Raw genomic sequence first — 26944 nt, 5'->3', positions numbered from 1 at the left:
ACTAATGTATGTAAAAGGACACTTAAGTTACTTCTTGTTTGGTGAATGGGAACGAGGAAGATATAATCACAAATTTTCTTCTAACCTTTTCAAAATATTTTTTTATTTTCATTTTTTGAAAAATTTGGTTTTTCTATATTTCAACATAGTCACCAAATGCTTATAAGATTGCTTGTATCAGAATGATTTTTGCTTATGAGGAGAATGGTTGTGGAGAGGATAATAAAAAGGTGGTTGACATGAAATGGGTCTATTTTTATATGTTTGTGACTTTATGAAAAAGGATTGTGATGGTTGGCTTACATATTTTTAAATGATAAATATGTTATTATTGTAGATTAAAAATGTTCATGAAATGAATGGATAAATAACTAAATATTGTTTTTATGAGAGTAACAACTTGGACCGATGGGCGATGGCACTCTAAGACTGAGAGGAGTAGCCCATTAAGAGGCATTCCCTTGCCAAAAAATGATTAGGAATGCCCCCGGGAACGCCCCTCATCGGCCCCTAAGGGCGTTCCGGGGCATTCCAAATGTAATTTTGCCCCTTGCTCATTCGTTTTTAGAAGGCTTGACCCTTGTACTATATTTGCAGGCCACGTGACATTTATTTGTTGCATGAGGGGCGTTCCCCCCTTTGACTACTCCTCATAGCCTAATAGCACAAGTATATTATAATTAATAAAGTAATAAAATAGAAAAAGAAACATATTTTAGGAGCCTAAAAATAACACAACTATCAATTACTAATATTATTTATGAATCATAATTTCTAATTCAAAAAAATAAATAATAATAATAATAATAACTTATGACAGATGGTTAGATGCTACTTGTGGGTAGGGATGGACGTGGAACTGGTACCGTCCCGTACCGGTTCCGGTACCGACGGTATCGATCCCGAAATTGCTCAAAACATGGTACCGATTCTGGTCTCATTTGGATTGGTACCGGTACCGTACCGAGACGGGACCGATATATCATTACCAAATCCCAACTAGTCCCAATTAAAACTAGAGCTATCTTCAATTCTTCACTAACTCTCAATTGGTGCGTGAGTGTGTCAAAGATTAAAGAGAACAGAAGTCGTGAAAGAAAAGGGAAACAATCATCAAATTTTTATAATGTATATACAATTAATAAGATATAATTTTCACTGTACTGTTATATGGAAAAGTAGTAAACTAAAATTAGAAAATATATCAGTTATAAAAGAAAATGTAATTTTTATATTTAATACAGTAGTTAACATTGTATGTAGCACCGAAACGGATACGGCAAAGCGGCACGGGAACGATACGGAAACGGGGAACGGCAAAACTAAAACATTTAGCATACGGGTACGGCAAAGATACGACAATAAAAATAAAATTAAAATTTAAATATATTGATTTTATATAGCGAGACACTTGAGACTTGAGAGATTATGTATTATTATATATGTATAGTTTTATAATATATGTTTGATGATGACTTGTGATCACGAATTAAATTTTTACTAATCAATTTTGGAATAGAAAAAGGCTGATGGTGATCTCAATTATATAATTTACTTGGTTTGTGTTTGGGGGTATGCATAGTCGCAAGATGATAGTCGTTTTTGGAATAAAAAAAAACTCATTGAAACCCTAATATCAATTAGATACGGTATAGAAACTTCATAGAAATGTTTCGGTATATATATAAACTTCAAGGAAACGTTTCGTATGAGTTTTCGTTCCCATGGAGTTTTCGAAACGGGTACGCCCACCTGTTTGAAGTTTCGGTGCATCATAACAGTTAACTGTTGGAACCACATTAAATGTGACCGTCACTAATCGTTTATCAATCGTGATATGATAATTGACAATAAATGAAATCTCTATGTCTAGTAAATATACGATGGGCGTATTTACTCTTAAAGGCATATTATAGGGTTTCCCATTAGATGATTGGAACTACGGGGACTTATATTGCACATACTAAACACTAAGGGTTAAAGTGTGACATCCGTCACCAAAACCACTTATTTATTATAATCTCTTACTTGTATTACTAATATTTATTTATTTATTTATTTTTTATTATTATTTTTTTTTACTAGTCAATATATCTATATAGTATAACTAGCGTAGAGATATTGTGATCATTCTATTATGCGTCTCTTATTACTTGGATTATAATAGTTTAGGATTTAGTCACTCTATATTTCTAAATTTAAATAGTTAAAATTACTTACGTTGACATCTAAACATATAGTTATAGGTCATATTCATTTCGAGACATTGATAAATCTCTATACCCTACTTAGCGAGTTAAAGTCTATGAGTTACTAGGCTTAGTCATAATAATTATAAATAAAATCAATTCATAAATTACTAATTACGAAACTAGAAAATAATTAGTAACCAATTAGAAGTTACCATAAATTAATCTAAAACGCTAAAAAAAATTATAATATAGACAAATGAGTTGTAGTCCAAATCTAGCCAAGTTTAAAATCACAAATTTATGATTTACGGTTGGAGGGAATTAAAATCCCATTAGAACTCATGATAATTTATACACTATTAAATCCTAATTATAAATCAATTCAAATACTTATCCCTACCCTTACAAAATACAGTTATCCTTAATTTATCAAAAGTCCAAAACAAAACTTCTTTCTTTTGCTCTTGCCGTCGACCTACATGCCACCCCAAAACCAAAATTTTATAAACCATATTTTCAAGCACTCATCATAAAGGATTCTTGGATTTTTATAAGTAAGTATTATAATTCTCACTATGTTTCAATGTTCTTTTCAATCATATAAAATCTATGGTAAAATTTTTATAAGTTATGTTATTTTATTTTGTAAAGGTACCTTAAGGAGCAATCATCAACCTTGGTGGTAAATTCTCATTCTTAATCTCTAATTAAACTATATATATATATATATATACATATTAGGTTTTTTACCCGCACGATATGCGGTTATTTAATTGAATTATCAAAGGTTTTAATATGATATTGATAATTAAAATTTGGTTTAGTTAGCATAATATTATTGTTAAATATGCTTGAATATCTTATCAAAACTTAGATTTGTTAAAAAAATATATTGAATATATAATTTAAAAAAAAACCGGATGGAATTAAGGTCTCAAATAAATAATTATAATTATAATGTTTGATTTGATATAATGTTTACCTAATTAATTCAAATCTATCTAAATTTAAATAAAAATATATATAAAAAAGTTTGGAGATGACACATAGGATAAATCCTAGTTGGCAATTTTTTAGCATAACTTTAGATTTGAAGAAGGCTTGAAAAGGCTAGGATTCTTACTCTTTTAATATATATATATATATATATATTAATCTTGTGTTATAAGTAACCTATTTGATGAATATATATTATGGCAAAATTTATGATAATGAATGAAAGGTTTTTTTTTTTTAGGTTAAATCAAAAGCTTGAAGTATAAATCACATTAATCTTAAAAGTTTACGTATTAATTCTTGTGTAGTAATTAATATAATATAGGGAAAACAAATTATGGTGCCATGGAAATCAGACTAACATATTTATATGGGTGTTGGAAAGATTTGAAAGTTTATATATAAAATTTAGTTATAGTCTTGAAAATAGTAAGTTGGAATTACTTTGGAATCTTGACAAATTCGGTTTGTTAACTTTGAAAAGTCGTATCTTGGTCATGGAAGATGGTTAAGTCACGTTTTTGGTGTCTAAAATTAAATTCAGGAAGTCTACTTTCTGGTGGAATTGGTTTCGTGTAAAAATATGAAGTTTAAGGTTGTCAAACGAATTTTATAAGCTTGAATTGTTCGTTTCATCCTAATAAAAAAATAGATAAAGTTACCAAAAATTTCAGTGAATATGAACTTGTAGAAACCAATGGTACATCATTAAAACAAACACACTATATTAAGTTATGTGACTTTTAACTTAATAATACATGACAAAATCAGTTGTGAATATTTTGAAAGTATCCATATATGTACATCATCAAATAGGGGTTACAATAGACGGTTATTGACCATGTTCATAATTGTAACTTGTTCATCAAATATAGAGCCATTTCCAACTATCTGAACCCTAATCTTCCACCTTCTTTGTGTGTGTTTTCTCTCCCAAACTTATACCCATCTAATAACAATCATCTTGTTTTGGGAACCTGACATCAATGGCAAACATTCTTGTTTTTATAAGGTCCTCTAGATCGTCAGGTGCACATTATTATTATCATGTTTTCATTATGTTTACAATACGAATCATATTAATTCCAACATTAACATCTTAGAACTTTTATCTAAAACATATTACTTTTTTATATCAAATTCATTTTTTAATAACAAAATGTATGGCACATTAATTGACAAAATAAAAGTCGATCGGTCAATGTCCATCAAGTTAGAATAGTGACAATTTAAAAGAATGTAGTTATCATTTGCAGAAAGGTCGGAGGAAGAAATGAGAATAAAGTCAATAAACTAGAGAATAGAAGTACTGCTACTTTTATTATTTGATGTGTAGATTATTATGAGGTCTGAGAGTTGAGAATATTGATTCATGACTTCTACATGAAACTCATGAGTCAAACAACTTCCACTATTGTATGTATTAATATTGGCCAAATACATGAAAAAAGATACATAGCCCAATCTTGTTGGAATTCATCACGGGACTAGTTGGGACTAAATGGGATTCCCGGGATTTTCCCGGTCCCGGTACCGACTAGTACCGATCCCGAAAACTCTAAAAAGTTGGTACCGGTCTCGATCCCGTTCGGTAGTCGGTACCACTTCCCGGTACCGGGACGGGATCGGGAAATGAGAAATTTTGCTAACACAAGGAGGTTATCTAGTTGATCGGGAAATTGTAAGTCAAAACGGTACCAATTCCCGGTACCGGGATCCAGAGGTGGCTCAACAGTAGTACGAGTCTAGGCGATCGCTTTAGGCCCCCAAATTTTCAAGGCCTCAATATTATGTATATTAGACTTAATGTTTGGATCTAGGACTAAGTATCATTATACAATTTACATTGCGGTAACGCCTTTTTAGTTTTTGTATCAACACCTACATCTTTTTTATTACTAGTAGTTGAATAACAAAAGTCGAGCTATTTTTTTTGTTACTTTAATTTATATCGTAATGGATTAGGCCTCTAAAATTGATTTCGTTTGAGACCTCTACAAACCTTGAGCCGCCATTACCGGGATCGGGATCAGGACGGTACCACAAGTAGGTTACCTAGTTATCTATGTTTTAGTCCAGTGGGGGCGAAAATTTCAACCCATTGATTGGGTTAATCAATCTCTAGCGAACTAATGAAAGAATTAATTATCCAAGAATTGATTAATGGTAACGAGGTCAAATGGGTTGAACTAATCAAATACTCAAATGTGGCACAAAATGAATGTATAATCCATACAATTTCATAAGTTTTTTTTTTAAATTTAGAAAGTAGATAATTGTAACAATATTTATGTCACAAATTATTAAGGTTCAATCCAATTTAACAGTGCCAAATCCGTTTTGACTTACTAGCTACCCGTCTGACCTACCTGCTTTTCCGTCTAAATGCCTAATTTATGCAACAATTACAAGATAAAAACATCAATAACCTCTAAGACACCTTTTTGGTTTTTTTTTTTCGAAAATTTAGTCGGAATACGATTTTAGAGAAATCTCACTGTATAATTGTGAAGCGTTATACGTACCTTGGATTTGGATAATAAAATTTTAACCCTTGGTCGTTACAAGGATTCGAAGGAAAAAACATCAAGCCTATATCTCCTTCAAAGACACTTTGGTTGGTAATCACACAAGAAAAGACATAAATGTAATACTTAACTCCAATCTCCCTCAAAGTCCCAAACAAAGCACAAACTGTATCTCATGAAATTTTTGGAATTGTAGCACCAAAAAATCTCCAGTCGCGAACCAACATTCTCCCCTTGACATTTTCGTCTATGTAACAATTTTCAGTTTTGTATTGTCTTCAAAAGTGTGGCACTGGCACACCAAAGCAATTTGCAGCTTTAATTTTTATAGTATTCTTCGACCAATCTTCACATAGACCATCCCTAAGCTTCTTTTGACCTTCCTGGCATCACTTTTGGCCATTTTCCTTCACACAACGTCTCTAGGGAACCTGAGACCACATTTGCATACCGTCTAAGCATTGAAAGTTCATCAAAAATGATTAGACTTTAAACATAAATAGTCCAAATATGTAATACTCAATATGTAACTAACATTATTCTACGAAAGATGTGCAATTTCACCCAATACCTTCTTGCAAAGAATCTACCAAGAGTTGGCACCTTAAAAATGTTGGTTATTATGTGAACTTCAACTTCAAAATAAAACTTTTCTATTTGCTTCTTATGTGCAATTTATTAAAAGTGTTTCCATAGTGTTCATATTGCTGTATGTAACAATCTATTCATCTTTGAGAATTTGATTTCTTTGTTGCTAATAGGTTTGTTAACTAGTCACCTTTTACTGTTTACAGTTTCTGGGAGTTATAGGTATGGATTTCGACCCCTAAGTCAAGAGTCTAATAAAAAGCGCTCGCACATGGTTTTAGGCCAGGTCGATAGACCATTTTCTTCTTCAAATGTTTCTTACGTGGATTTCCTACATGAAGAGCTAGGCTAGCCTTAAATAGTACCAATAAACAGATTAAAACACACGTGTATATATTACCAAAGAGCAAAATGTGCCACTTTTGCATATTAGCAGAAGATCAAACAGAGCCGTGCAGGAAAAACCCAAAACGCGCTACAAAAACAATGCAACTTCTTTTGCATTTACCCCAAATTTGTATACTAAACCATCATGTTGCTGATATCTGTAACTGGGCAATTTCAACTTCTATTATAAGTAACTCTGCCTCATAAGGATAATCCCAACTTTTGTATTAGCACATGTTGTGTATAGAAATCCATTGTAATATATGTGAATGGGCAATTGCAGCTTCTACCTTTTGAAAATCAGCCTGATAACTGTCAATACCCATTCACAGCATTTCCATGGTTTCCCGACCCTTTTCTTCCACTTAACTTCATTACAGAATCCACAACACTAACATCACAATCACCATAACCAAAGCCCCGCAACACTGGACTACAGATAACCTAGTTATATCATATTGTTCAAAGATTTCTTATAGTATAGGCATTATACCAAAAAGTAAAAACACATACACATATGATCATAAAATATGAGCAAGCCACAACATACAAAGCGATGTTTGTTATGATATATGATAATGTCATCAGTGTGCATCATATCAGCAAAAAAAAAGCATATATGCTTTACTACTTGAGTTCATATCTGCTAGGAGTTTATAACTTTACCCTTCCAACTTGTGCAAAAAAGCTGCTTTCCTTTTCATCGGGGCAATAACAAAAAACATTGGACCTGAAATGAAAACAAAAGGATAAAATGGCACCAAAATTTAACATTTTGATTATAGTAGTTCTCATGAGCATAAGAGAAATCAATAACTTACAATTTGCTAAGAAGACGGTTCAAATGTTGTACTTGTAGCGAGTTCATGAAAACAGACACTTAAACGGCCTTGATTCTCATCATACTGCATCTTCATTATTTTACTTAAGACGGTATCTGCCTCAGCACAAAGACTAGAAAAACATGGTTGAATCATAGTACGGTTTGTTGCAGGCAGCTTTTTGAGTAATCCTTCAATGCTCCCCAACTTGGAAATAATGAGACAAACCTTGTCTTTCCTTTGCTCAAATTGCACACTCAAATCTTTCCAACAACGCTTGATCAGTGTGATGTTTCCTTCAATTTGAAGTTGCATCTTAGTCCCTGGTTGCGCCTTTCCTTTGTCATGCATTTTTGCATTGTTTCTCTCCATCGGTGCTTTCCTTTGGGTCTTTGTATTAGCTATCTCTTGTTTTAAAAGCACCCGTAATTCGGCCATAAGCTTTTGCACTGATACAACGTCCCTCACTGCTATAATCTCCTGCATGATCGCAGAGTGTTTTATACTTCATATAGCCATATAGGATACATATGAAGATTCATCACACAAAAAGGCCACAAGATGTCAAAATATAAACTTTAGGTAAGTAGAACTCAAGACTCACACGAAATGCTTTATTCCAAATTTACCAAATCTGATTCAATTTTGAGAAACCAAAAAAAATGGGACATCATACATACCATATATCCCCTAAAAAAATGTCACCAGATTTAGGCTTCCCTGATATCCGTTGATATACCTTTGGTTGAAACATAACATGAGGGTCTAAACTTACGCTTAAATGCTTGCCATAACTGTCTAAAAATCTAGAGCAATAAGTAGGATGCATAATGCATGAGTATAGTCGTATACATATATACTTCCAGGCGTTGCAATTTACATACCTCACGGGAAAACATTGTCAAGGTGGCCCTTGGTGAAGTATCCGGCAAATAGTTGTTCACTTCAGTAGACAAATTGACTTTTCCTTTTGGAAGGCCCCTCATCTCCCCCTCAGGATAAATAGTTAAACTCTTTAAGTTAACAAACGGAGAATGTTCATGAGCTATTAGGTCCATGGATGACAAAAGAAGCTGCAAAATATATTGTAAGTGAAAAACTGAAAATTATATATGTACACAACAAATTAGCTTAAGTAACCTTGATTACTAGTTCAGATTTGCAAATGATTCCCACTGAAACTGGGAATCATCGAATTCTTTTTTATTCCGTCAAATTATGATGGTAAATGATTCCCATTATATGACAAAATATACAAGGTTGAAAATGGTACTGGTTTATTTCTAGTTAGTACGAGTATGATTTAATTTTCGGTTGAGCTGCCAGAATTAAAAAGCGAAACTATAAATCAAATCATCGAACAACCTTAGTACAAACCAAACAACCCCTAAAATTACCTTATCAAATCTTGTTATACATTGTGATATACGTAACAAGATAAACATGAAGATATATGAACACAATAGGCCGGCCTTTTTATACCATCTCTTATTTTTATTACTTTTACCTTCAGACAAATAAAAATATAAGATGCACATGATAAACATGAAGATATATATAAATACCTCCAAACTTTTCAAGTTAAGTGTTAGAAATTTGACATTGTGGAGATGCTGAAGCAGACAAACCATTTGATGATCCTGATCAGCAACATTTGGACCCGTAACCCGAATATCCGCCTCCTTCAAATGATGGAAACCATGATCTGTAGACTTAAGGTGCAAAGGATGGTCACCACTATAAGCCAATGAGTCAAGATTTGGTGCAGAAATCACATACTCCACACTATTCCCATTATTATTGCATCTAATAGTCAGATTCTCGAGTTTAGGTGCAACCACATTTACAACATTTACATTAAAGCGTCCTTCATCAAGAGTGAGATTAGATAGTCCAGGATGACAAATACTAAAACTATTCATTCCTTGTGTTTCACAGCTTTTTAAGGTGAGTTTTTTCAAATTTGCACACTTGGATAAAAGGCCAACACAATTGTCACGATGGTAATACGTCCAGAAAGTGACACCTTGAAGATACAATGTTGTTAAACCCGGGATGTCCAAAGTTGACATGATGCCAAGGTTGCGATTACATTTCAGCGCCGACTTCGTTTTAAATCCTTTTTTCAAGCTGAGATGTTTGAGAGAATGGCCGGAGTTAAATAGTGACAAGGGAAATGATCTAATGTCATTATCAAGCAAATATTCAACATCAAGTTGTTGGATATTGTGAGAAAATGCATAATCCATGAGTTTTTTGACACACGGCTGGGTGACCTTACCACGAAAACAGAGCTTCAGAGAAGACACATCTACTTGACTATTACGGCGAGTGAGATAACGTGTGACGAATATGGACGATTTTTTCAACCTAAGGAACTCTTCAGTTGAGAAATTAAGGTATGGCAGTGTAGTCCAGATAAATCTATATCTAGATGATAAAGCTATGGTTTTGACAGTTTCTTTCATACTGATAAAAGATAGGATTTTATGAATCAGATGATTTGGCAAGCTGCTTAATCTATCAGTTTCTTCTTTCTTTCTTTTTTCGCTAGACCAGGAATCCATATCTATATGCATGAAGAAAAGCTAATCCACAGAAACGGTCATGATGATGATCTATAGAAAAAGAAAACTGTTGATTTGTTTTTGATATTTAGAAAGAGTAGAATAAAAGAAAAAAAGTTACTGTTTCGGTTTGATAGATATCATAAGAATTGAATATGAGGTGACATGTAAGGCTCTCTTTGCACCTTGCAAGTTGCAATACTGGAGTGGCGGCGGACCCAGGGACGAGTTTGCAAACTGTAAACCACTGGTCAAGGGATTTACCACGTGGGGTTAGCCACTCAATTTAGGATTTAATTTTGTTCCAACTAAAGAAAAATTTGAATGGGTTTGAAAAAAGAATAAGGGGTTTGAAAAAAGAATAAGGGGTTAGATGTTGCATGGCAATTATGTTCTGTTATTGAGTTGAAATTTAAAAGAAAATAATTTTAAAAAAAATAATTATCGAAGCTTTCATGGTAACTTTTTAGTTACCGTGGACAAATAAAGTGTGACAAAATAATTATGAAAGTTCACATTAAAAAGTATGAACTTTTATTTCTACACACTTTTTAGTATGGAGAAATTTTCACACACTTTTAATTCAATATATTTCTACACACTAAGAAGCGTGACAAAATTTTTAATTTGTTCACACTCACCTAAAAGTGTGAACAAATGCAATATGATTTGTAGTGCGTTCTTCGTAGTTTTACAAAAATTCAAAAACAATTCGTATAAAAACCTAGTCTTTTCATTTTTCTTACCTACACAAATTTTTCATATGGATCTACAACAATATTTAAATATTTTCAATTAAATAAAATATATTGTATAGTATAAAATACAACAATAAGAATGTAACCATAATTCTTGTACTTTTCTTTCGGTTACTTCTATGGACTTGAACTACTTTAATTATACTAAGGAGTAGTCCTTAGTAGTCCTTAGAGTAATCCTAGTGAACACCACGTTAACAAAACATCATTCAAGGACTGGTTCTCTTAACCTAACCTAATATTAAAAGATTAAGTTTAGACTCACCTTTTATTTAATTTTATACTCACAATTTAAAAGGAAAAAAAACATATAAACACATAAACAACTAGGGGAACGAGTGACCCAAAGACGAGTCCAAAAACAAGTGGAACCTAATAGTATTCACTTGTTTTTGGATGGCGGAAACGCCAAAGACGAATAGGGGACGAGCTACATAAGGTGATAAGACAACCTCTTACTTTTTACTAATAAATTTGCAATATGATAAGAATGTGATAATCAAAAACTGCTATAGAACTTCTTCCTATACAACAACGGATTGTGATTCGAACAATATCGAGGCGACTCAAGTAATAAATATATATATAATAAGGATATGTATCAATTATCGAGTAGATACATATGAGCATAAAATTCTTAATCTTATAACTAGACTTGCCAATTACTCAATATATTGATAATTAATTCTTAATCTACATCTGATGTTTTAGTTTAATGCCAAAGTTATAAATCTTTCAGGTTTATTGCTTAAAATAACCGGTTCATTTTTTATCTGTACTATTCTGGCTATCAAACAACTTTTTGTTTTTCTAAAAAAATCTGGTTTTATGTCATTTTTTTAGTCACTAAAAGCTATTAAACTACATAATTTTTCTTATACCATTACAATTATGTGTAAAGCTAATAATTTTTGTTTTTGGTTATCATCCGTAATTAGTTAATTTAGGATCATCTCTTCTTTTATGTTAATAAAATAAAATTGTTATGTCATCATATTTTCTTAAAAATTGGTGACATAGCTCCACAATATTTACTTAGATGAATCATTGATAGATTAATATGATGTCGTTTCCCTATTAATAATATATTTTTGTTTGTAAAGTTTTTATTAAATGTTCCGGGTTCAATTAGCTAGTAAAAAAAAGCGAAAATATCATATATGCCACTATTAAGCTCTTAAATATCACATTTAGACAATTAATTTTTGAAATATCATAAAAGCCATTATTAAGATTTAAATATATCATAATTATCCAAATAATTAAATTTAATCAATTTAAAACATTAAAACTCCTAAAATTATTAAATTACATTTGTAAATTACAATTATAACCTTTCTCATTTAACCCACAATTATTTAGCCCCATTTTACGATCTACATAACAAATAGGGAATCCCTAATTACATAACGCAGAGATCACAATTCGCGCCTCAAATTCCCGCCCTTTTTCTTCCCTAAATATCGATCAAATAGTTGGCTGAATATCTATTTATTTGTCAGAAGCCCTACTCTTGATCATACTAAGCCAGTACCTGTCTTATCTGAAGATCAATTTTATTTGATTAGTTATATATATATATATATATATATATATAGTTATGCTGTTGTTAAAGATGGATTCCCAAATTTGATTCATACTACAATTGACAATATTGATGCTTTAATTTTGACAAATAATTTCTTTATAGCTACTTTATTTGATGAGATTGTGTTGATATGGTTTTGGTAAAAAAACAGAGACGTCATGTATGCTGTAAGGATGGGTTGATAATTGTACAAACATTTATATGTTGGACTAGGCACATTCATGTTTTTATAGTACTAAATTTTCATGTTTGTTATTATGTCCATTATTGAGTTGAGTTTTTGCATCAACCATGACTGTCAGTCTAGCATTGGTAGATTGTTTTTTATTTTGATTTGAATTTAGAGTAATGTTATTCTTTGTATAAAGGGTAAAATGTCATAAAAAAGAACATTTTTGGCTTGGTTTGATGTGTGTAAAGACACTACAAGATTAACCATTGTACTTTGTATTGTATTGCAGAAAGTTGTAATACCGAATAACATTGAAAATGGATAATGATGTAGATATGGCTGAATCGTATAAGCCAAGATGGGAAAATATGGCCGAATCACCAATAATTGAGTATGTTTTTATGATTTCTTTGAACATCATTTGTTTGTTTATTGCTGATTTATAACACTATTATAACACTATTATATGATTTCTTTTATGTTTTTATGTATAATTCTTATATTCAGGCAAGTACCATCTAAGTATAAGCTCAAACTAATATATGGAGGCTATTTTAGGCCAGCCAAGAACTCATGTAGGAAAATATATTGTTTTGGCTCTCAAAAATGTATCCGTATTGACACATGCTCATACAACTTGAATCAACTACAAGATGAAATTAGCAGACTTTATATATCCAAGAGCAACCCCGTCTTCTCAACTGTTTTTGTTGACAAGAATGCCACACGACAATCTTTTATTGATCTTGATTCCGATGACAACTTCATGGTTATGCTTAGCATGTACGAGAAAGAGAAAGAAGTGACCATTTATGTGACAACAGATAACAGCAGTAGGACAATTGAATTACAAAAGAGGTACATACACTGTTTTTACGTTTAAGGACAACTATATTCAAGTCACTAACAAAGTAATTTTTTTGTACAGTGCTCAGGATAAAGTTGTTGAAACAGATGATGAGGATGAATCAGATTATTGTCCAAGTGAAGAGAGTTATCACAGCCATCTTAGTTCTGATGGTGAAGGTGCGATGTTGAATTATGAAGGCGAAACGGACTCATTTAACCAGAAATGTCCAACGATTAAAGTGAACTCTAAGTTTACAAACGCAGTTGCTTTCAAAAGAGCTTTGAACCATCATGCAATCACAAATGAGTACGATTACTTTATAGTGAAAAGTGATCCAACACGCTTCATTGCAAGATGTAGAAACATGGAGTGCGACTGGAGAATACATGCTTCTACCATGCAAGATGAAATTACTTTTGAAGTAAGTATATAACTTTTTTAAAATTTACAGCTTAAATGCTTGTTATGCTAATACAAAAAAAAAACATATTATGTAGGTAAAACAATGGTAGAAGCTCATTCTTGTACTCGAAGCAACAAAGGCGGTAATAACCGTGCCACACAAGGATGGGTTGCTGGTATAGTTTCAGACAAGTTAAAATCAGATGGGGATGTCACTCCTGCAGAACTTAGGAAATGGATATTGAAAATTTACAATGTGGATGTACCATATTTGAAAGTCTTTAGAGGGAAGGAACAAGCTTACACTGATATATATGGTAAGTGGGAAGATTCATTCATTAAGATGGATGATTTCAAAGCGGAACTACTAAATAAGAATCCAGGAAGTGTTGTTGAGATTGACTTTGAGAAAAAAGGTGACAAGAAACACTTCAAGAGGTTTTTTATATCATTACCAGCTTGCTTTAAAGGGTTTCTAGCTGGTTGTCGTCCTTATATTGGTCTTGATGCATGTCATCTTAAAGGGAAGTATAATGGGGTAGTAGCTGCTGCCACGGGAATTGATGGTAATAATTCAATATTCCCAGTTGCCTATAGTGTGCTTGAATCAGAGAATACTGCATCGTGGACATGGTTCCTTGAGTCGCTAAAAAAAGCAATTGGGACACCAGACGGTCTTGTCATCTCATCTGACATGCAAAAAGGGTTAGAAGTAGCTATTATGCATGTTTATTCTAATGTTCAGCATAGAGAATGCATAAGGCACTTGTATAGCAACTTTAAGAAACATTTTCGTGGTGACTTCTTCTACTCTAACCTATGGGGTGCTGCATTAACGTACCATTCCAGTGAGCATGATAGATTTATGAAACAAATTGTTGGTTTGCGTGAAAATGCGATTACATATCTTACTCAGAACCATAATAAGATATGGAGTCGAAGCAAGTTTGGCACAATATCCAAGTGTGATTATATTACCAACAATATCTCTGAGGCATTTAATTCTTGGATAGGAAAACTGCGTTATAAGCCGGTGTTGGATCTCCTTGATTCCATTAGGGAAAAAATGATAAAAAGATTTGATAAGAAAATAAGGATTGTAAAAAAATGGAATGGCACTTTAGTTCCTAAGGCAAAAAGTTATCTCAATCAGATCTCCAAGGCAAGTATATTGATCTATAAGTATTATACTAATTTATACTCTCATCATATACATATATCTCCTCAATGTTTATATTTCTTTCTTTTTTTACTTGTAGAACTTGGGTGAATACAAAGTTTCAAGAACCAGTGATACTCAAGCTGAAGTAACATATAAAACAAAACGTTATGAGGTTAATCTTCTTGAGAGAAAATGCAGTTGTCGGGTGTGGCAAGTTAAAGGTCTCCCTTGTGTACATGCAACAACTTTGATTGCTTTCACAAGAGATAGTGATTGGGACAAATATGTTGATCCATATTTCTCCATTGAGAAATTTAAGGAAGCATATGCTTTAGATTTTGGTACAATATCTGGGAAAGATCAATGGGTACATATAGATACAGAGGAGAAGATATACCCGCCTATTATTAAACGCCCTCCCGGAAGACAAAAAAAAACAGAATTGTATCACGAAACGAACCCAAAAGGAGAAGTCATAAGTGTCCGCGATGTGGTCAGTTTGGACACCGTGAAAAGACATGCAATAACGCATCATCTCAAAGTTCTGATCAATATGAAACATCTGAAGCACATAATAATAAAAGGTTACTTCATTTTATGTTTTCTCTATTTACAATAATATATATAAATCTGTGCTTATAGAATGCTATGAACTGTTACTTTATTAGGAGACGAGGAAAGAAGAGGAAAGCTCATGAAAATGGTGCAGATTAAGGGTTGATATGAAAAGGCTCGTGAATAGAGTTAGTCTTCTTTTTAGAAGTAATACACTTCGGTTCTACTCGTATTTTTTTTCCAGATTCACTTTGTTATCTTTGACATTTTTTTGTTGGTTTACATACCAAAACGTTCTGTTTTCTTTGAGATATTCCATTGGTTTAAACGCTTAAACAATGGCTTTAAATAAGTTGCTGCGTAATGTATTTGATTTTGATCATCCATATTAGTGTTGTTAGATGTGGCAAGTTTGAACATGTTCTCAATACTAAGTTTGTTAAGATTTTCCATTAGCATGTCAGAAGGTCCTATATATGACATGTTCTTTTAACACTATCATTCATGTTCTTTTAACTCTGCGTTGTATGTTTTTTTAAGGCTTTGATAAGGGAGGGTTGTTTTTAAGGCTTTGATAAGGGAGGCTCACTTAAAGCTTAGAGGTGGTCGTGGGGAAAGACACTAAGGATTTCACTTCCTGTGCATAGTGTAATTGGTAGTTAGATAATAAAGGGTATAATTGTAATTTGGAAATGTAATTTAATAATTTTAAGTGTTTTAATGTTTTAAATTAATTAAATTTAATTATTTGGGTAATTATGATATATTTAAATCTTAATAATGGCTTTTATGATATTTCAAAGATTAATTGTCTAAATGTGATATTTGGGTAATTATAATATATTTAAATCTTAATAATGGCTTTTATGATATTTTAAAGATTAATTGTCTAAATGTGATATTTAGGAGTGGCATATATGATATTTTTCAAAAAAAAAAAGGCATTTTTAGTGACCCAGGAAATCAAACACTTAGAAATAGCTATCTTACTATTTTTAATAGAGCACTTAAAAGGGAAATGGGCAATTTGGAAAGACCCGGACCATCTCAACCCGCCAATTTTCAGCCCATATAAAAATCTGGTTGTGTTGACTCAAATCCTTTTGACTACATAAGTTATCTGATTTGATGTTATCATCAACAGGGATGACGATGATGATGATGACGATGACCGGCGGAGTCAATGTGAATTACAAACCCCCTTCTTGTCCTTCTTCTTCTTCTTCTTCTATTCTGACCACCAAATCAAATTCTACTAAAATATCAAAATCCACTTCTTTTTCTAATAAATTCACCCATTCTTTTACTTCTTTCTCACCATTTAAAACCCCTGTTGTCGTATCAGCTACAGCCTCAGCTGAAACAATTGCAGCCCCCCTTCATTCCCAGGTTTCATTACATTTCATTTCATTTCTCTTCGATTTCTATTTTTATTAATTTCACTAGTTATTATTCTATTATTATTATTTGAGTTTGGGATTTTTTGAGTGCGTTTAGTTTAGAAAACTACAGAATAATCAGTTTTCTAATTTATAACTATACTTTTGAATACTCATTTGTATTGTTTTCTAACTATTTTAGATATTAGAATCGGAAAACTTCTTATGCCCAATAATTTATAACTTCAAAAATAGGGACGATATTTGGAATGTTGATATTAATATAAGTTAGTGCCTATGTTTGTTCAAAATAAGTGCAATTTTGGTTAGTAAGTAACTGCTCAGTGCCGCCTTCCGCGGGTTTTGAGCCCCACTACCTCGACGGTGTATTGGGGAGGTTAAGATGTAGGCGGACCTTACCTCTACCTAAATAGAGAGGCTGCTTCCAGTTTCTACCTAAATGGTAGAAAAGGCCCTCCAACCTTTGCATTGTCCAAAAATAAGCTAAAACGTAACTTACTACATACTTATTAGCCAAACATTTCAAACTGTGTTTTGGCCTTCCAAAAATGGAATAACCTATGCACACCCTATTAAAGACCTCTTGCCACTTTTTGCAATTTTTTAACTAAAATTGATTTATGCTCAATTGCTCATACAGTTTATCTTGACCTTAAAAGAAATTGAAATTGAAATTGTGTGTTTGCTACAAAGATTACTTATAAAGTAGGCGTGTTTTACCTATGGTGGGAGTATTAAGCTTAATGTTGCTGTCACAACTTGATAACATCTGTTAGGAAATCATACCGTTTTGTATATGGAAATCACATTACGATCTCTCTTTCATGAGAATGGATCGTTTGTTACATATCACTTATGTGAAATAGACAACAACATGAGAACTGGTCGACCATTTGTACCTGTACACTTTTGATTGCAAACTAATCAATTTCTAAAAGTTTCATGCTCTTTGTTCAATAAGGACAAATGATTTCAACTATTTACGTAATGCAAAATGCGTAACAGCGTAAGAACCTTCTGCTTGAACATTTTTTGTTTGTCCAAAATGGTACATTATTGAATAGTGTGGCTTTCTTTTCACACTTTTTGCAAAGAAAAGTCGAGTATGCTTGTTCAAAATTACAATACCTCAAACATTATACCTGGAAACTCTATTTCAAAACAAGTTAAATTCAGTGTTGATGATTCAGTTGGGTAAACTTGTAGAAGCTTGGAGTTGTTGTGAAGCCAATGGAAAAACCAAGGCTCGTGTTGAAGTTCATCTGGATGGAGAAAAATATCGGGCTGGCTCTAGACCAAGTGATTCCAGGATATGGAACTATTCCAGTTAGTCCTTACTATTTTTGGCCAAGAAAAGATGCTTGGGAAGAGCTTAAGCTCATGCTGGAGAGTAAGCCATGGATTTCTCAAAAGCAGGTCATTATTCTTCTTAATCAGGCTACCGATATCATTAACTTGTGGCAGCAGAGTAGCAGTGATTCACAGTAATTGTTGTAGACTGTGTCAACTCTTTTCAGATGAATCTTTGTAGACATGATTTGCTCACAATTTGATAGAGACACGATGTTCTTCAAGTTATGTTCTATCTTTCTGTTTCTTGGTTAATCAGCGAAGTTTCAATTGCCAAGACTATCTCCAATGCAATGCCTTTAGTTGCTTGTCCTAAACTAAAGATTTTTTGGTGTATGTCCTTTACTTAAAGGGCATGCCTTTCACTTGTCCAAAATATATTTTTATTTTTAAGGGTATGTAAGGATGTTTGTATGGTTATAGATAAAATGAAAGGATTTGAAAGATTAGTAAGAATTAGTAAGGATATGATGTGACAGGTCAAGGACGACTCCTCAGCATTGGAGATTGCCTAAAGGCTAGATGTACTTTTATTTCCGGCATCTTCTAATGATAATACGTTTTCAACAAGGTGAATGCATTCTTTGGTTTGGATTTAGCGTAAACAGCAACAGATTGCTTCTCTCAAGTTCTCAACGGACTTTTTCACATTATTCAGTTATCCGATCTTTGGGGGCGGTATCTAGTTCTTTGCATAACCTTGGCGAAATGGGCAAAAGGTCACAACTATATCTATCACATTTAGTCATACATATATAGCAACTTTTTGTGAACTTTAGCCAAATAACTCTCTTTAAATAGTGCTAAACCATCTTTAAAAACATGGTTAAGGTCAAAAGAAATGAAAACCAACATATACAATTGCATACATATCACCAAACTCTCACTAACTCGCTCAATATGGGTTATTCACAACTAATGTTTTCCTTATTGGCACAACTGAACTGCACTTTTCATCAAAACCTCTTGCCTCGAGTACCCCTGCCTGATTTCTAAACTCACTTATATATTTGCTAAAATTAACTTTTTTTTTCCAATAATACCACTGATAATATAACTTAATTATCATAATCTATGAATTTACATGGAATTGATAATTAAACACGTGACTTTATACATGGATTATACTCCTCAAAAGGTTATATTAATAAAGGATGGTCAGATGTTTTTATTTACATTTTATTTTAGAAAAGGAGAGTTTCATTCATGTCCTTAGAATCGGACAATAACTGATAAGTGTTACGATCATTAAATTATCAAAATCATTTCATGGTCACAATCAATACAATTATAGATTAAACATGATTATAGTGTATTGGTGTTTTCACCATCTAAAGTACTAAACAACCCATTATAAATAAAAATACCACAAGTTTACTAAATAAGTTAAAGATGATTAAGTTTTCATCTTTATTTCATATAGAAAAAATCGAGTAAAGACCTAAAATAACCTAATTTTTATTGTATAAAATTACATGAACTTTGTCTTTTTCGAATTAGTTGAGCAAACCAACTTATAAAATTTATTCACATATGCACCTTGTACTGTATTATTACCGTCAAACTTTTAATTCTTTTCTATAAATGATTGTAAACTTTCAAAATTTGTTCACGTATGATCACCAAACTTTAAATTTCCCAATAACTAAACCTATTAAGTTCTAGTTCCACCTTTGTGTACGACATGTTTATTCTGACGCCAAATAGTGTTGCAAGTATATGATATTTTACTTTCTTGAACAATTGAGATTTTTAGATTTCGACAAGATATATAGACAAATGATATATGATGTATATTGTGTTGATATCGCACATACCTTTAACAGCAATACGTTGTTAAATCTCTACCAGTAAGCTAACTCAAAATGATCATTTTCCATCTATAATATAAATTATTCAAACTCATTTTTGACTACCAATTCCACGTGGCAAACCTAAAGTGGATTGTAGACTTGTAGTTCTGGTACGCCGCCGATACATGCAAACTCTGACTCCACTCTCATACTCTGTGGTCCATCTACTCATCATATCATATTAGATTTCTTCCATTAATTTTAATACTTTTATCACAATTTTTATATATTTAATACAACATATAAAGATGACAACATACTATACAAATAATCAGTGCATATATATGATGAACTAATTAAAAACATTGAAACTTATAATTACTGGACTCCACTGTCATACACTCTCTCATACTTTATTATTTAACACAGTACATAGATGTCAATGAACCCGAAGCGGTGTATCAATTTTTTACAAATAGTAGAAAAACCCTTTCAACCTTTTTTCATTCCATGCAAAGGTTGGAGGGCCTTTTCTACCATTTAGGTAGAAACTGGAAACAGCCTCTCTATTTAAGTAGAGGTAAGGTCTGTATACATCTTAACCTCCCTCATATACCGTCGAGATATTGAGGCTCCCTCATACACCGTCGAGATATTGAGGCTCAAACCTGCGGAAGGTGTAAGTTCCTTGTTTTTATTTTTTCTTTTCGTACCAAATCAAGTTAAATAATTAAATATGAATTATTATGGTTGTGGATTAACTTTTCTGGTATTATCTTTAAGTAAGACATTCACTTTCTGGCTAAATAGGTATATATATACATACACTTTGCATGAAGGTTGTAGAAGGGGAATTGAAGAAAATGGATTCTGGGTGTGGTAAAAAGAGAAAGAAAGAAGAAACCGATAGATTAAGCAGTTTGCCCAATCATCTCATCCATAAAATCCTTTCTTTTATAAGCATCAAAGAAACTGTCAGAACCATTGCTTTATCATTCAGATATAGATTTATCTGGACTACAATGCCTTACCTCAACTTCTCGACCGAGGATTTCCCTAATTTGCAGAATCTTTTTAAATTTCTTACAAATTTTCTCACTCGCCGCAATAGTCGAATAGACGTGACTTCTCTGAAACTCAGTTTTCGGGGAAAGTTTACCCAATTATTCGTCAAAAAACTCATGGGGTATGCATTCTCTCACAATATCCAACAACTTGATGTTGTATGTGTGTCTGAGAATGACATTGAGTTTCCCGCCCTCTTACTGTTCAGTTCCGGTCAGTCCCTCAAACATCTCAGTTTGACAAACGGGTCGAACGAGAGGTGGTCGAGAAAGAGGTCCAAGAGGTACAGACCCAAACTTAAAGCCGCCACGTCAATTTTGGAGCTCCCAGGATTAACAACATTGTATCTTCAAGGTGTCACTTTCTGTAGTGATGACCATCCTGACAACAAGTGTGTTGGTTTTTTATCCAAGTGTCCAAACTTGAAGATTCTCACCTTAAAAAACTGTGAAACAGATGGAATGGATTGTTTTAGTATCGGTCATCCTGGACTATCTAATCTCACTCTTGATAAAGGACTCAATAAAAAGGTTGTTAATGTGGTTGCACCTCAACTCGAGAATCTGTCTATTAGATATGCCAACTTTGAGGAGTATGTGATTTCTGCACCTAATCTTGCCTCCTTCTCTTATAGAGGGGACTATCCTTTGCACCTTAATCCTACAGATGGTTTCCCGTGTTTGAAGGAGGCGGATATTTGTGTTTACTATCCCAAAGAAACCCATTCTCATCAAATGGTTGGTCTGCTTCAACAGCTCCACAATGTCAAATTTCTTACACTTAACTTGGAATTTATTGAGGTATATCTATCTATCTACATTTTTCTGCATCATGTGCATCTTTATGTTATTTATGAGCTGAAGGAATACTATTATATTACTATTGTAGTATATATTGGCTGTCAATGGGTTCGGGTTAGCGAACCTCACCCCTAAAACATGATAGGGTAGAAGAGGCCTATTAAGTGAAGATAAATGGGATTATGGCATCGGAATGTAACCAACTATGACTCAATAGTTATGTAATGTAGTGACCTTTCAAATTGGCTATCTGATGTAAGTAACTTCCATTTTTGTTCTTTTAAAGTATTCTACCGGGTAACATCCTATTTGTAACTGGTAATGCCACATTGGATGTAAGAAAGAATAGAGATTAAGGCACCGGAGTGTAACCAACTATGAGTGAATGGTCATGTAATGTAGTAACCTACGAAAGTGTTAAAATTGATGTAAGAACCTCTCTATTTTGTTCACTCGATGTATCCTACCGGGTTACTCTGATGACTTTATACTCTAGTCATCTTCATCGGCTAATTTCCGGCACTATCTTCGGTAACAACAATTTTTTCGGAGAGCAAATGTGAAATTGTAACTAAATGTTTAACTTCAATCCCAAACACAAATCGACACTAGATATAGATAGATGCACAAATCAACACGATTCAATAATAATCATACTCAAACCCTAATCCCCAAATCGGATTGTGTTATGATCACCCCATCATCGTTAACCATAAAGATCCGGCCATCCCATCCCCACCACAATCAAGATCCAACAACTTTGGTTTACATTGGGGTAAAAGGGGGGATTTTGACAGAGAATGACGACCGTGGTTTTCTGGGTGGCGGCTGACATTTGTTTATTTTATTGGTGGCAATCAGCGGTGGCACGTGTCCGGACTTGGAGACGGTGAAGAGATGACCGCACCTCTTGAATGGAAGAAAAAATGAGACCGAGACCACCTACTACAACCTTGTCAGAGTCTAAGACCATCCACCATTCACCATCCATTTCGTCGGAGTTCATAACCCACAACCGTAACCATGACCGTACAACATGTCAACCGGTACATGAAAAGTACAAAAATGAGATGTTCTTACATCAGATAGCCAGTTTTAAAGATCACTGCATAACATAATCATTCAGTCATAGTTGGTTATACTCTAGTGCCATAATCCCAAAGTAAAACTAACATTGTTACCGGCTACCGGTACAACAGGTTAACCGATACATTAAAAGAACAAAAATGAAAGGTACTTACATCAGATAGCCAATTTGAAAAGTCACTACATTACATAACCATTGAGTCATAGTTGGTTACACTCTAGTGCCATAATCCCAAGATAAATTACATAGTTACATGCATCATAGGTTTTGTTGGGTTTGGGTGGCAAGGCCTGCTTAGGGCAGGGCTATACAGTATGAAGAGTCTATTTTGAGTTGGTTTGAATTTCGGTTTGTTTCACTTAAATCCAAATACTGAACACCCCTAGATTTTAACATGAAATCACTATGAATTTGGATTTGAAACCCTGCACCGGGTTATCATATGGCTAAATTGATGGATTGATTCCAATTGTTAATTTCAATGCTATGAACCGAACACTTTCAATGAGAATGGAAGTCATTCTATCATTTGCATACCTATGAACCAAACACACCTGTAGTTCTCTTATGGCATAATTCTTATAGCATGGGTCGCACAAAGGTCAATATGAGTACTCTTTTGTTAAGAGGGTTAGTTTTGAGTAACTTTTTGGCATGATCAACTGAACGAATTGGATTTGGGTTGAAATAGATCGATGATCATGCCAACCCAGACCCATCATCCAGAACATGTTAGTACTGTCATAGGTTCACACACCCACCACCTAGATTCCATTATTACATCATAGCCTCTGGATCTCCCATCAATCACTCCCTTGCAAATCTGAACACGTTTTTATGAAGTTTACATATGCTATTTTGTTTTGTACATATAATTTTCACTAACAAAATATTCTGCAGCTTCTTTCTTCATCTGTGGAACTAATCTCTCAGCAACCTTCTCTGTTTGTTAACTTAAAGAGGTTAACTATTTACCCGCATAAGGTTTTTGAGTATGATATGAGGGGACTTCCGAAAGGGAAAGTCAATTTGTCTACTGAATTGAAACAATATTTGCTGGATAGTTCACCAGGGGCGACCATCACAATGATTTCCCCTGAGGTATGTAAACTACCATGCTTGGAGTATATATATTCATATGCATTATGCATCTTACTTATTGCTCTAGATTTTAAAGACAGTTATGGCACATTAGCAAGCATTAAGCGGAAATTAGACCCTCATGTTAAGTTTCAACCAATGGTATATCAATTGATGTCATCTGTGAAGCTTCAATCTGGTGACATTTTTTCATTCATCATTAATTCTTTTCGAACCATTGTAATGCATAAAGAGGGATATATGGATGTGGTCCAGTTCTTCTTATCTAAAGTTTATATTCTGTTATCTTGTAGCCTTGTTGGATGAATCTATATACGTATATTGTAATGTATGAAACACTCCCACATCATGCAGGAGATTATAGCATCGAAGGATGCCGCATCAGCAAAAAAGCTTATGACTGAATTACGAGTACTTCTGGAACAAGAGAAAGCTAATACCAAGACCAAAGGGAAAGCCCCAATGGTGAGCAACAATGGAGAGAGAAAGATGCAACTTCAAATTGGGGGAAACAGAGCACTGATCAAGAATTATTGGAAAGATCTGAATGTGCAGTTTGAGCAAAGGAAAGCCAAGGCTTATATCATTATTTCCAAGCTGGAGAGCATTGAAGAAGTACTCAAAAAGTTGCCTGCAGCAAACCGTGCTCTGATTCAACCATGTTTTTCTAGAATTTGTGCTCAAGCCGACAATCTCATGAATCAAATACTGAAGATGCAGTGTGATGAGATTCAAAGTCGTACAAGTGTGTTTTCATAAACTTGCTACAATACACCAATGGAACAGTCGTCTTAGCAAACTGTAAGTTCTTAACTTCTCTTATGCCCACAAGAACAATAATGAAGATGTTAAATGTTGGTGTCATTTTATCCTTTTGTTTTGATAATTTGATTTCAGGTCTGATGTTTTTTGTTATTAGCCAAGGCAACAGTGAGCAGCCTATATATTTGCACAAGCTCGAACAGTAAAGCTATATAACTCCTAGCGATATGCTTTTTTGCTGGTAGGATGCACACGGATGACAATGATCATATAGCATAGCACTTATCGGTATATATCTTGTGGCTCAGCTCTTATTTTATAGCGCTTATCGCTATATATCTTGTGGCTCGGCTCTTAATACAAAGTGATATAGCTCCTGTGAAACCAGAGTTCAATGTCTCTTAGGCGAAATACGTTTTTTAACATACATTGTCTTCACGTATCTGTAAGACGGTACTAAAATTATGGGGTGTTCAGGCAACAAATAAACATGTGCCCTCTTCAAATCGGTGAGTGTTTAATTACTGTGAATTCAAACCATACCCATGTGATCAGGATTTGATTAATGTTAGCAATAGTAATGTAGCTTTTGAAAATCCAAGGTTACTTTACAAATAAGGGTTAAGTGGGTTTTCCTCGAAACATGAAGTTAGTGGGTCGAGAGCTCTGTCTGTTTGGGTTAAAGCCAGTTGTGTACCTTTAGACCATCCACACTCCTAACCTACATCAACCCAACTTTTAATAAAAAAATTAGTTTCTCTCTTTTCCACCTAAACAACTCAACCTAACTCAACCTTTTACTTACATTCACAACTCAATTTATATTATTTTTTTAACTAAATTAATATGATTTATGCTAGAAATTATGGATTTGAAAGAATTTATAGATTAGAAGTGAGATGGTGATATGAATATAAGTTATGTCTATACATTATTTATAGACCAAAATTGACTCTTTTTAAAATTAAAAAAAATTATATAACATCAAAAAAAAAATTTTAAATAAAATTTTCTTTTAAGAATATTTTGAACCAATGTAACAATAAAAAGTGTCATAAAGTTATATTTCAAGAATAAAATTTTTTTGTTTTTATTTAAAATTTGTCGTATCAGCCACAAGCTTAGCTAAAACAATTATAGTCCCCCTTTATTCCCAGTTTTTTTTTTATTTCTCTTCAAAATCTATTTTTAATGATCCTACTAGTTATTACTCTATGATTACTATTGCTGTTGCTATATGAGTTTCGGATTATTAGGTTGTTAGTATATTTTTTGGATAAGTTTTTTAAGGAAATTGTGGAAAACAAAAAATGTGTTCAAACACGAGTATACAAGATAATTTTTTATTTAAAATAGATAACTCTATTTTCCAGCTTATAACTACTCCCTGTTGGAAAACTTTTGTTTAAAATTTTCTACATATTTCCCACTTAATTTGAAATCCGAAAACTCTTGTGTTTTCCAAACTTGCTACTAAACACATTTTTAAAACTTTCTAAGGGTTTTCTAGGAATAAAAAACCTTCTCATTTTCTTCAAAATTGTGTTCTTATAACAAAAATTTGCTACTCTTCTCTACTTATAGTTATGGCCAAGTTTTAACAGGTTGTTTGGAAGTGGAAGTGTATGTAAGGGGAAGTTATATATTAATCCTCCTTAAGTGCCAATGATTGTTCATAAGTGCAATTTTGGTTCCCAAAACTTACTACTTACTTAATAGCCAAACACTTCAAATTATCTTTTGGCTTTCAAAATAGCCAAACATTTCAAGCTAGGTTTAAAACTGTGTTTGCTACAAAGATTACTCATAAAGTAGGCTTGTTTTCCACTTTTCCGTATGAGGGTAGTGTTAAGCTTAATGTTGCTGTCACAGTTTGATAAAAATATGTTTGGAAATCATACCAGTTTGCATATGAAATCACTATATAATCTCTCTTTCACTAGATAGAACGGCTCAATTGTTACGTATCACTTGTGTGAAAAAGACAACATGAGAACCGGTGAGCCATTAGTATGCTCGT

At 33.1% G+C, this 26944-nt stretch overlaps 4 protein-coding genes across 5 annotated transcripts; 3 read left to right on the top strand and 1 right to left on the bottom strand.

Moving 5' to 3' along the window:
- Positions 1-7147: 7147 nt before the first annotated feature.
- On the bottom strand, positions 7148-10194 carry LOC122593830 (putative F-box/FBD/LRR-repeat protein At1g78760). The gene is made up of 4 exons (XM_043766279.1): positions 9078-10194; positions 8397-8585; positions 7513-7992; positions 7148-7421 (listed from the first exon to the last, which is right to left on the bottom strand). Exons 1-3 carry the CDS (start codon positions 10089-10091, stop codon positions 7519-7521), a joined length of 1677 nt encoding a protein of 558 aa, XP_043622214.1. The 5' UTR covers positions 10092-10194; the 3' UTR covers positions 7148-7421; positions 7513-7518.
- Positions 10195-13952: 3758 nt separating this feature from the next.
- LOC122591424 lies at positions 13953-15725 on the top strand. The gene is made up of 3 exons (XM_043763694.1): positions 13953-15011; positions 15109-15504; positions 15654-15725. Exons 1-3 carry the CDS (start codon positions 13953-13955, stop codon positions 15723-15725), a joined length of 1527 nt encoding a protein of 508 aa, XP_043619629.1.
- A 947-nt stretch (positions 15726-16672) lies between these two features.
- On the top strand, positions 16673-18589 carry LOC122593901 (30S ribosomal protein 3, chloroplastic-like). Its single transcript, XM_043766356.1, has 2 exons — positions 16673-16955; positions 18173-18589. The coding sequence occupies exons 1-2, from the start codon at positions 16695-16697 to the stop codon at positions 18452-18454; spliced, it is 543 nt and encodes a 180-aa protein (XP_043622291.1). The 5' UTR covers positions 16673-16694; the 3' UTR covers positions 18455-18589.
- A 99-nt stretch (positions 18590-18688) lies between these two features.
- On the top strand, positions 18689-25430 carry LOC122593900. Of its 2 annotated transcripts, XM_043766355.1 has the most exons (5): positions 18689-19035; positions 21809-21974; positions 23962-24162; positions 24517-24963; positions 25060-25430. In XM_043766355.1, exons 1-4 carry the CDS (start codon positions 18839-18841, stop codon positions 24919-24921), a joined length of 969 nt encoding a protein of 322 aa, XP_043622290.1. In that variant the 5' UTR covers positions 18689-18838; the 3' UTR covers positions 24922-24963; positions 25060-25430. The 2 variants fall into 2 exon arrangements, with proteins under 2 accessions (XP_043622290.1, XP_043622289.1); XM_043766354.1 differs by lacking the exon at positions 18689-19035 and having other exon boundaries at positions 21077-21974; positions 25082-25430.
- Positions 25431-26944: the final 1514 nt, after the last annotated feature.

Source organism: Erigeron canadensis, chromosome 3 (genome assembly GCF_010389155.1).
Source record: "Erigeron canadensis isolate Cc75 chromosome 3, C_canadensis_v1, whole genome shotgun sequence".
NCBI lineage: Eukaryota > Viridiplantae > Streptophyta > Magnoliopsida > Asterales > Asteraceae > Erigeron > Erigeron canadensis.
This window is presented reverse-complemented; position numbering and strand designations above follow the sequence as displayed.

Bases quoted from the DNA above. Each gene is read 5' to 3' on its own strand.
- LOC122591424 (XM_043763694.1), top strand. From the start codon at position 13,953: ATGGTAGAAGCTCATTCTTGTACTCGAAGCAACAAAGGCGGTAATAAC. The intron at 15,012-15,108 runs GCAAGTATATTG...TTTTACTTGTAG, and splicing joins ATCTCAATCAGATCTCCAAG to AACTTGGGTGAATACAAAGT. The intron at 15,505-15,653 runs GTCAGTTTGGAC...CTGTGCTTATAG, and splicing joins TCATAAGTGTCCGCGATGTG to AATGCTATGAACTGTTACTT.
- LOC122593830 (XM_043766279.1), bottom strand. From the start codon at position 10,091: ATGCATATAGATATGGATTCCTGGTCTAGCGAAAAAAGAAAGAAAGAA. The intron at 8,586-9,077 runs GTATTTATATAT...TATATTTTGCAG, and splicing joins TTAACTTGAAAAGTTTGGAG to CTTCTTTTGTCATCCATGGA. The intron at 7,993-8,396 runs GTATGTAAATTG...GCGATCATGCAG, and splicing joins TGACAATGTTTTCCCGTGAG to GAGATTATAGCAGTGAGGGA.
- LOC122593900 (XM_043766354.1), top strand. From the start codon at position 21,132: ATGCCTTACCTCAACTTCTCGACCGAGGATTTCCCTAATTTGCAGAAT. The intron at 21,975-23,961 runs GTATATCTATCT...AATATTCTGCAG, and splicing joins TTAACTTGGAATTTATTGAG to CTTCTTTCTTCATCTGTGGA. The intron at 24,163-24,516 runs GTATGTAAACTA...CACATCATGCAG, and splicing joins TCACAATGATTTCCCCTGAG to GAGATTATAGCATCGAAGGA.
- LOC122593901 (XM_043766356.1), top strand. From the start codon at position 16,695: ATGTTATCATCAACAGGGATGACGATGATGATGATGACGATGACCGGC. The intron at 16,956-18,172 runs GTTTCATTACAT...GTAAACTTGTAG, and splicing joins CAGCCCCCCTTCATTCCCAG to AAGCTTGGAGTTGTTGTGAA.